The 11,433-nt window shown below is 39.6% G+C and overlaps 1 protein-coding gene across 1 annotated transcript; it reads left to right on the top strand.

Annotated features, from left to right (window-relative positions):
- Positions 1 to 4,439: 4,439 nt before the first annotated feature.
- On the top strand, positions 4,440 to 6,893 carry LOC139124387 (tripartite motif-containing protein 2-like). The gene has a single exon (XM_070690519.1). The coding sequence runs from the start codon at positions 4,440 to 4,442 to the stop codon at positions 6,891 to 6,893; it is 2,454 nt and encodes an 817-aa protein (XP_070546620.1).
- The last annotated feature ends 4,540 nt before the right edge of the window (positions 6,894 to 11,433 follow it).

Below are 11,433 nucleotides of genomic sequence, written 5' to 3'. Positions count from 1 at the left end.
TAGATTCATTTCCGGGTCACATCTTACAAGCTTTGATAAAGACCCCCTAGCGTAATGGTCAGCCACCTAAGAATCCGTGAGTGAATTTGACGGGTCTCTTTTTGAGTGACCGGATTATGATAGAAAAAAAAATCAAGTCTGCTGAGGTGCCTAGCGGAATGTAGGCAAGTAGTCAACGGATTCGGTGAGTTGGTTCAGCAATCGCTGACCACTTGAAGGATTCGGTCAGTGGGTTCAGAAATCGCTAACTAGTTAAAGGATTCAGCGAGTGGGTTCAGAAATCGCTAACCACTTGAATGTCAGTGAGTGGGTTCAGAAATCGCTAACCAGTTGAAGGATTCAGTGAGTGGGTTCAGAAAACGCTGACCACATGAAGAATTCAGTGAGTGGGTTCAGAAAACGCTGACCACATGAAGAATTCAGTGAGTGGGTTCAGAAAACGCTGACCACATGAAGAATTCAGCGAGTGGGTTCAGAAATCGCTAACCACTTGAATGTAAGTGAGTGGGTTCAGAAAACGCTGACCACATGAAGAATTCAGTGAGTGGGTTCAGAAATCGCTGACCACATGAAGAATTCAGCGAGTGGGTTCAGAAATCGCTAACCACTTGAATGTCAGTGAGTGGGTTCAGAAATCGCTAACCAGTTGAAGGATTCAGTGAGTGGGTTCAGAAAACGCTGACCACATGAAGAATTCAGTGAGTGGGTTCAGAAAACGCTGACCACATGAAGAATTCAGTGAGTGGGTTCAGAAATCGCTGACCACATGAAGAATTCAGCGAGTGGGTTCAGAATCGCTAACCACTTGAATGTAAGTGAGTGGGTTCAGAAATCGCTGACCACGTGAAGGATGCAGTAAGTGGGTTCAGAAATCGCTAACCACTTGAATAATTCAGTGAGTGGGTTCAGAAATCGGCAAGCCGAATGTGGATGACTAGTGGAAAAATTCGGTCAGTGGTGTAAGAAAACGGATGTTAATTTTGGCATGCATTACGCGCCATAGGATACTCGATGAAGTATGAAGTTTATGAAATGAAATCAAAATTGACAACACAAGTGTTTGTCTCGGGTAATACCACTTGAAGTTGAACTATTCTACAGACTGTATTCCATACAGTGCAGTATTTGTCAGTGACAAATTAATCTTTGCAATACATTTTTTTGCGATGAGCTGGAAATTTGATTAATATCGAGTTAATGTACATAAATATTCCGTTATTTACTGGGACACGTTTATTTTCTCGATCCGCTATCTGCGGACTACGTGCTGAAGTACATTGACTGTTCATGTCAACGATCGTTTCTCCCTCTGCAGAGTTTCTGTATCCCGTTCAACAACGCTAGTACCTCGATCACACGATAGTGACGCTATGTAGCTGTGCAGTATTGAAACTTATCATAAAATGGCCACCTCGTCTAACAGTAACACGTATTGTCGGGATTATCGTACGGAAAAAAGACTGCAAAAGTAAGACTTATGAATCTTCATCAGAATTGAACACATCATGATTGTACACGAGTATCAACCGTGAATGCACGTTGAGCTCGGCAGTTACACAAGCATGGTACGCTACATGCATAGCCCTACGAGTATGGCGACAGTGTCCGGCTTTGGCTACGCCGGGGGCTACGCCGCCTACCGGAGGTGGGAGGCGGCGTAGCCAAAGCCGGACACTCTCGCCATACTCGTAGGGCTAGCTACATGCACTGCCGCGATGCCGATCGTATGCATTCCAAGGCCTATCCCGGAATTTGTTTCACAAACAACCTCAAAGGAGAGCAAACATACTTCTATGGACAATGACGAATACGTTTCTTGGCGAAGCAAAATCAAAACAGTGCAGAAGTACATGAAGTAGGTCATGGCCTTGGACTCTGTGCACGAACCTGATTGGACACTTCAATACCTTTGACCCAAAGTTATTATTCATCAGCACTTCCATGCCATGAGGCTAGGTAGAGAACGTATTAGCCCTGCGTACGATGCTGTGTGTTCCGCTACAGCTAATAGCCCCGCTCACTGTGGTGAGCGGGGCTATTAGCTGTAGCGGAACACACAGCATCGTACGCAGGGCTAAGAATGTATGTACTCATTTCTGGCGATCGAGCAGCGAGGGAAACAATCAATTACCAAGGATAAAGCTAATTTGCTAAACGATATTTTATCTTGAATAGTGAGTTGAATGAGTAATAAAATATCATATTTTTAATGTTCAATACGAGGTTGAAACACGGAGGGACCGTGGTTGAAACCAGAGCTATCCAGCTGTAGCATGTAGCCAACCTGGACAAGCACTTTTCACAGCGCCCTCAAACAGTCGATTGTTTTCACTTGTCATACGCGGCGTAACAGAAAAATTAAAACTTTCATAACTTCATTAATATCCAAGCCACGCCCACCAAAACCTTTTCAGTTCTAGCCATTTGAATTCTGAAGATGTCTACCAAATTTGACTGAAATACGTTCAGCCGTTTTTGAGAAAATGGACCAACAGACAGACAGACAGACAGACAGACAGACAGACAGACACACAGACAGACAGACATCGCTGCGACATATGCTCACGTGTTCACACGTGAGCAAAAAATTGCATACAAAACAAATCAGCTCTCGGGCGATTATTGTAAAACATTCTATGTTCGGACTCACTTATGTCTTCAGTTTAATGAGGTGACCGTCGTTGACCTAAACTGAACTCAAAATATGGCCGATATATACCGATGACTAACGCAATTTATATTTGTCAAATTTGCAATTTTTTTCTTTGCAAAAGTATTTTCCAATGAATTAATATTTTAAAAAGTCTAGTTGGAGCTCTTTTTTGAGCTAGTTTTCAGTCATAAATTTCACATTTGATAAATTGCTAATTAGCATTATGTCATGATAATTGTGTTGCTGTAACCCAGATATAGAACGAAATTTGAGCGACTTATGTCGAAGACAACATAATTTTTCTCGGAGCGCTGTTGAGTTAATTCTGAGTCGCGGGAAAAGAGCACAAACATAAATTATCATACCAAAACTATGCAAATCAAGAAATACCTCTGAGAAGTATAAATTTCAAATTTGACCAGTATAAATTGCCGTAGTCATGAGTATAAAACGCATTTTGAGTTCAGCTTGAGTTCAACAAAAGCCACCTTCCAGAACTAAAGACAAAATGGAGTCTACTATATCTAACACGATTGTCTTATAATCGATTGTCCGCGTGCTTATTGATGAGAGAGTAATTTTCATGTTTTACGATGCAGTTCTTTCAACAAAATCCTCTCCTCGTTATGTACGGGTATATTTGTCTAAAGACAACCGTGTTGCAGCTGTTTTATTGCTAACGAACGTGCACATTAATTATTTTACAGCAATTTTATTAGGAGAGTGACTGTGTTTTACATCGAGCCTTTGTGAGGATCGTCAAGTTTTGACATCGCAATCTTCTTTCGAAGTCAGCAGCCAAACACTACCACATCTCTCGCATTTCGGACATTTTGACCCTACCACATCTAATCAAATGTGAGCATTGTATCCTTGACGCTATTTTCATCTTTCACATTCAGACACTCAGTGGCTATTTCATTTATTTTCTTCAAACAATCCTCTGTACTTTTTATTTGTTTTAAACATTTATAATGATATCGACTTGATATTCCATATTAATCGGTGAAGTAAAGTATACTTTCTAAAACATGCATTATTAAAGCGACGTTTAGACACGATCACCTAGATTCATATATATTTTTTACTCCCTATCGTAATCTTAGCCTTGTCCAGTAAACATTGCACCATGGACACCGCTTTAGACGTTTATTCCCTGACGTTTAAAGGTTTTCAGCCCAAATCTGCAACGAAATCTAGAATACAATATGTCCAATATTGCCTGTGAATGTCTCTGTGTTGTGGGGAGTTCCTGTGACCTCAATTTTGAAAAAAAACCTTTAGTATTGACCACAAGGTATTTTATTTCACAATAAAATGGCACGGCGTTGAATTCACTCGGAAGTGTTCTTTTCGACACTTATATCGCCCACGCCTTGTCCAAACAGAGCATGGCGTCATTAATAATAGATCAAGTCGAAATGTTTTCACAAGTGACCGAAAGAACGCTGAATGAAAGATATCGTCTGTCCGGTCAAAATGTTATCAAACCTGACCATTTTGTGAAAGAAAAATAATTTACGATTGCAATGAATAAGCTGAGCAGCGTACTTTGAACACAGTCCCTCTATAAACATTTTCGTGCTGACGAGCGTCACACGATATATCAGAGACGAATTCGACTCAAATGAGTGCGGTAAATATAGCAGCTGTCAGATGCATCAACAAGTTTTTGTGTCTGGTTGCTCAACAGTTTCCCCTTTGACCATAGACAGAGACGTCCATGCTTCGACCAACCAGTTATAGTAAAAGAGAACAGTCCCGGTGTATCTGTATACCAACGGAGATGGCTGGATTCGGCATATTTGATCTTTCAAAGGAGTTTGAGATAACGCCAGAAAGTATGAACTACACAAGACTCTGTCGACTTCTAATCGACGGCGGTACAAAGACTTTGCGAGAGGTCTTTAACTGCTTAGTTTCACCAAGTAACCTGGCGGCCATGTTGTCGAAACAGCGACGCAACCTGAAAGGATTGCTGAAACAGAAGATAATTAATCAAAAACAACTCGATATACTGTATCCTAACCCGCAAACGTCTGTAACATCAGATAATTTTGATATCACTCTGTTGATGGTTTTGTTGAGAAATCAGCCTCTGTGTAACTTAACAAGGCCATCCACTGGTTGGGGCACTCTCCCTGCGGCGTCTGACTTTTCTAAAGAGGCAGATATAGTCCGTATAAAAATGTACCGCAACAAACTTTGCCACTGTCAGTCGACCAGTGTGAGCGATACCGAGTTTGAAAGTACTTGGACTGAGATAAGCGCCGCCTTGATCCGCCTAGGTGCCAAACAGGATGACGTAGACAATCTTAAAACTGACAGCATTGACTGTGCAGTTAAAGAATACAAACTTCAACTTGAGGAATGGGCTGCCAGAGACTCCGAGCTCAGAGACGAGGTCAGTGAACTTAAGAAACAAGTTGATCAAGTCGTTCAAAGTCTTAAAGAATCGACGCCTGAGAAAGAATTTTACTGTCTTAGCCACGATAAGGAGCTTGTGAAGTTTTACTGTGTAAATTGTGACGTGCCAATCTGCACCACGTGCACACACTTCAAACACCATAGCAACGAGCACGCATACAGAGACCTAGTGGACGCGGCGTATGAATTTCGTCAATTGATGGTGCCTGTCTTAGAATCCCTAAACGAGTGCCACGGCGAAATCTCGATGAATATCAAGAAAGCAAAATTTGTGTCGAACAGCTTGAAGAGGCAGTTAGTTGAGCAGAAACGTGCAATCTTTAAACATGCATCATTACTCATCGGCAGCGAAACCGTCGCAGACCAACGAGATAATCTTATAAGAGAGCTTGAAGAATTATACAAAAATATGACGATCGACATAAACGAAGAACTGGAAAGATTGACAAGAAATAGTGACCAGCTTGAGGCAATACTGGAGTCCTTGAAAAATATCTTACAGCACCACAACGACACACAGTTAATGTGGAATTGCTATGAAATTAAAAATACAGTTGAAAAGGCGATGGAAATCCCTACTTATTTCACAAAGGCTCACGACACACTGGCTGTGTTTGCACCTCTCTTCGTCGGTGGCAAGCTAGGAGTGCTTCTCAAACCCGCCCTTCCATCGACCACGTACATGAACGTTGCCAATATGGCGGATACAATGAGACTGGGAGAACAACTTTTCGTCGAAATCCAGGCAGAGAATTTTTACGGAGAAGAAATAGTAGAGGTCAACGACCTGGAAATAAAGCTGCGTAATGGCGACGGAGAGGAATGTCTCATTGACAGACTTCTTGATCTTGAATCTGAAAATTATGTAAAAGAGTTTCAATACGTACCCAGGACGCAAGGTAGACATGAGCTTTCTATTAAACTTCGCGGTTACCATATACGAAATTCTCCCAAAATATTTCAAGTTATTCCCTCCTGGGAGATGAAGAAAATTCCTTGCAGGCAGGACATGGCTTTGGAGAAACTGAAGATTCCCTGCTCCATGAAAATAAACGAGGATGGAAACATTCTGGTGTGCGACTACGACAAAAACAGGGTTTTAATCGTGGATATGGATGGACAGGTAGTCAATCAGATCACCATGATAGGGCACTTGTTTCTGCCTGCCGATGTTGCGATACTTGGCGGATTTTATTTCGTGTCGAACAAGAACTATCAATACCCAGTGATTGTCTGCGACAAGACCGGCAAGTTGATTGGATTTTTCGGCCAGAATCGACTCAAGCAGGCGTGTGGGATCGCCATCAACGCGGATGCTGGCATTGTGTACGTTTCCGACGCCGACCACCATGCCATTTTCCTCTTCAAGTGCAACGACGGTGAATTCATCAGACGGTTCGGTGGGAGGGGAGCGGCACCAGGAGAGTTCATCCTCCCCTACTACCTCACGATAAACAGCCAGGGGCATCTCATCGTCTCAGACTTCGGCAACAATCGGATCCAGGTCTTCACCGCCGAAGGCGAGTTTCTCTTCCACTTCGGGAGAAGAGGAAGCGGCAACGGAGAGTTCAGCTCCATCCGGGAAGCCAAAGTGGACGCAGACGACAATATCTATGTCTGCGATTCCTACAACAAGAGAATTCAGAAGTTTGATAAGAATGGGAAATTTATGTACTCAATCATTACAGCTGAAGACCAGGTAAACATGCCGGTCAACATAGAACTTGTCAATTGCAAAGCAAACGAAATTCTAATATTCGACTGGGCAGATCTGAATGTCATTAAGTTTTACAAAATGGTAACTTCAATTTAGAATACAAATACATGTACTTACTCTATAAAATGTCTCTCTTTGTTGTATTGTGATAAAAAGGCCCTCTGTAAGCGATGTAAATATCATTCCTGAATTACTTTAGTTCTTGATGCAGCCATTTGTGAATTGTTGACATTACAGCAGTAAAGGAAAGTTAGAATAGATTACGACTGTTTATGACCTCTACAGTGCGTTTCACTTCTCTCTCAAAAGTAATTTGCCTTTTTATGAGATTGTCCTTCAATATTATTTTAATCAAAGTAATGAATCAGATTGTCATTCAGGCAATGTGTCATTCTGATTTAGGCGAAAAATCATTGGGCTGACAAAAGGGTCTACTCGAAAGGTTTGAGAAAGGGAAATAGCGGATAGCAAATTAATCCTTTCAACGATTAAAATTATTTAAAAATGGGTTATATGCTTATATTCGCATTCTTTTTATAGTTAATATTTATATTACCATGCGATTCGCCACACCAGAGTTACTTCTTCGTTCCTTGGTTGACGTCCACTTTCATGATAGCCAGGCACTGATGGAACATAGTTTCATTGTTTACGATACCAACTAATTTTTTCTTAAGTGCCACTTTTGTTTGTTCTCACGATCACTAATCACCCAAAAATGGTTGTTTTCTGTTCTATAAGTTAAAGGAGCAGCAACAAGAGAATTCATTCTCCCATAGACCTCATAATAAAAAGCCAAAGCCATGTCATCGTCTCAGACTTCGGTAACAATCGGATCCAAGTCTTCACCACTGAGGGCGAGTTTCAGTGGATAAACTTTGAGGAATAATTGATAGATTGTCTGTATTCCTATGTTGTCTCACTTGAAGTTTGTTCCTTCACTGGGGATGCTAGGGTGTTTAATTATGTTCTACTGTGTACAAGGTAGTGTTCGTATTGTGTTTATGAGATTGAAATATAAAGGTATATGTTCTCGTCAACATGTTTTGTGACGCACGTTTCTAGTTATAAGGTTGCATGTTTCCCAGAGTTTTTTATTTGTTCTGAGTCATCTGTTGCAAAGTTTGTGTGGTATCACTGGTTGACGAACAGCTATTTTTACACTTCTCTATTATGTCATCATCAGTGTCTGGTACTGTTGTTCCACTTCCTTTCACGGTTTGATCGGTATCTCGCCGTTTTCTGTTAGTGTTCTCATTGTATTTTGTTCTGTGCTTCGGAAAGGAAAGCTAGTTTCAGGAAAGTATGCAATAACATTACACTAGTCTTATTAAAGTTATTTTTTACTCAGGGCATTGATAAACAAATGATCACATATGCAAGTTCAAGTTTATTACATTTATAGTTGAGTTTTATTACATTTATGGTCAATTTGTTTATAACATTTGTGGTTGCGGGTTGTTACATCAATGTGATTATTCTAGTACATTAGTGGTTGATTTTATTACAATTGTGGTTGATATTACATTTATGGAGATTATTACATTTATGGAGGTTACAAATGCAACCATTTGTACTTTGTTGACACTTCAACAGGAAAGAATAGCTAGAACAGATCAGGACTGTTTATAACCTCTACAGTGCGTTTACCTTCTCTCTCACAAGTAATTTGCCTTTTTTGAGATTGTACTTAGATATTATTTTAATTGAAGTCATACATCAGACTGTCATTCATGCAAATATGTCATTCTGATTTAGACGAGAAATGGAGCTGATAAATGGATCTACTTAAAAGGTTTAAGAAGTGAAAATTAAGGATTACAAAGTAATCAATTCAATTATTATATTATTGAAAAGGAGTTCTATGTTGTATTTGCATTCTTTTTATAATTTATGTTGAATTTACCATTTGAAGTGACTGTCAAACAGCAGAGTCACTGAAATAAGTCGAGTCATTCTTTGGTTGGCGTCCATTCCGGGAACGCATGAAATGTTTTCCATTTTCTACAACGCAAGCAACTTTTAAAATGCGCCGCTTCTGTTTTTCTTACGATGATTAAATTATTCCATAAGTTGAGGGGATCGGCACCGAGAGAATTCATGGGCTTCCGTACTATTTCACCATACACATTCAGGGGCATCTCAGTGTCTCAGACTTTGGCAACAATCGTATCCAGGTCTGAGGGCGATTTCCTCTTCTTCTTCTTCTTCGGTAGAAGAGGAAGCGGCAACTAGAGAGTTCAGTTCCATCCGGTAAGTAAAAGTGGACACAGACGACAATATCTATATCTGCGATTCCTACAACAAGAGAATTCAGAAGTTTGATAAGAATGGGAAATTTATGTACGCAATCATCACAGCTGAAGACCATGAAAACGTGCCGGGGAATGTAGAACTTGTCAATGGTAAAGCAAACGAAATTCTTATATATGACTGGGCAGATCTGAATGTCATTAAGCTTTACAAAATGATACCTTGAATTTAGAATACAAATACACGTACTTACAGAAGTCTGCGAGGTGCCATTCTTCGTTGTATATAAAAGCGTTCTGTAAGCGATGACAATATGTTTCGAGAATTGTTTTTACTTTCTGATGCAGCTATTATGGTTAACATTTCAACTGGAAAGAAAAGTTCGATCACTACTTTTTCTATTTACTACAATGCATTTCATTTCCCTTTCATAACTAATTTGCCTTTTTATGAGATTGTCCTTGGATATCATTTTAATTGAAGTAATAGACTGGTCAGTTTCTTCGGCCTGGGGGGGGGGGGCGGTGGATTATTTTTTGCCGACGTCAAAAAGTGGCTGACCCCCCTATTCCAAATTTTGAAAACAGGGTGACCCCCCCTTCCAAATTTCTAAAACAGGGTGACCCCCCCGGGCGCGACAAAGGTAAAACAAAAGATGGACATAAATAATTATATATATATATATATATATATATATATATATATATATATATATATATATATATATATATATATATATTTTACATTTTACATATATTTATATTTTAAATAGTCATTCTATGTTTAGTGAAATTGTTGACATGTCAGTTGTAAGATAGGAATTTCAAAGTGTCAATCTTAAAGTTTAAATACAGTACATTTTGAATGAGCTGTATTTTGAATGAGCTGTGAATGTATTTCACACTTTCTCTGCTTAACCAGATGTCCTGAACTGTTGTACAGAAATAGATGTCAATCATTAATATCAAAGAGGAAAAAGCAGTGAATCAAAAACTTTGATGGGTGTTAAGACTTGCCAACCATCCAATTAAATCTACTGAGGAGACATAGAGAGCTTTTTTAGCCAAATCTGATGTGTACAGTGTCTGAGAGGACCTTTTCTTGTGTAACATTGAAACCATAAAAGCACAGCTAATAATGACAAAAACTGCCTTTTTTAACTGTTATTTTGTTCATAAAAAAGCATCTTTCTACAGAAAACCTATGAAACAAAGGAAAATAATTGCAAAAATGAGAAGGAAAGATATCTTGTCATTTTTCTATCTCTAAAATAAGTCACTGTATCAAATATATATTGTGAAATATTTGTGCATGTTGCTTTCTCATACTGAATTCTCACAGAGAGAACAGAAAAGTATCAGGAATTTGTCATCCTTTTCATATGAAATGCAGATTTCATAATGGTACACTTTCACTTAGCAAACATCAAGATATCTCTGAAAGTATGGCGCCCGAAGGGCGCGCCAAAAAATATGAAACATCCTGATATCTCTGATATATATGCCTTGTATATTAAAGTCATGCACCTGAAGGGCATGCTGAAAGATGTATGATATATTAAAGTAATGAGCTTGAAGAGCACGCTGAAAAATATTGAACATACAGATATCTCTGATGTATGTATGCTTGATATGTTAAAGTTGGGCGTGCTGAAAAATATGACTGATTATTAAGTTACGCGCCCGAAGGGCGCGCCGAAAAATACAACTGAATGATGAATTTTGTGGCTTACACTAGCATTTTAGGCAATGATGAGCCTGTGTCAAAATTCAAAAAACACACTGACCCCCCCTATTGGGCATTTCAAAAACATGGTGACCCCCCCTATCACCAAAGTCAAAAACAGGGTGACCCCCCCCCCCATGAATCCACCGGCCCCCCAGGCTGAAGAAACTGACCAGTCATCAGATTGTTATTCAGGCAATATGTCAATCTCATTAGACGAGAAATGGAGCTGGCAATAGGTTGTACTCGAAATTTCTCAAGATATAGCCTTTATCTTATTACACTTGTGTGTCATTCCGGTAATATTTCAATCTGATTAGATGTTAGATTGAAAAATACCTCGCTCCCCGCAAGTGGGAGTGTAGAGGTCGCCCTCATGCGACGGATGTTTCAGTCGAATTCTAGGTACGGAAGCTCAAGCCGGCATTTACTTGAAAAACTTAACAGGATGGGGACTTCGAGATTAAAGTTAATATAGTCAATGATTTAATTGTTGTCAAAATTTAACTATTTCATCATTATTTCAGTTTTTCTGAAAATCTGTATAACTTCTTTGTTGCCTGCTTTGCCTCCACTTTCCAAGTGCAATGTAAACTTATTCCCAGTTGGTGGGTGACCATTTGCTCGACGTCAGGAGTACACAGTTCCTTGTGTGTGC

This window comes from Ptychodera flava (genome assembly GCF_041260155.1).
Source record: "Ptychodera flava strain L36383 chromosome 23 unlocalized genomic scaffold, AS_Pfla_20210202 Scaffold_24__1_contigs__length_23054250_pilon, whole genome shotgun sequence".
NCBI classification, from domain to species: Eukaryota; Metazoa; Hemichordata; class Enteropneusta; family Ptychoderidae; genus Ptychodera; species Ptychodera flava.
The sequence above is the reverse complement of the archived record's forward strand: the minus strand, read 5'-3'. Positions and strand labels throughout refer to the sequence as shown.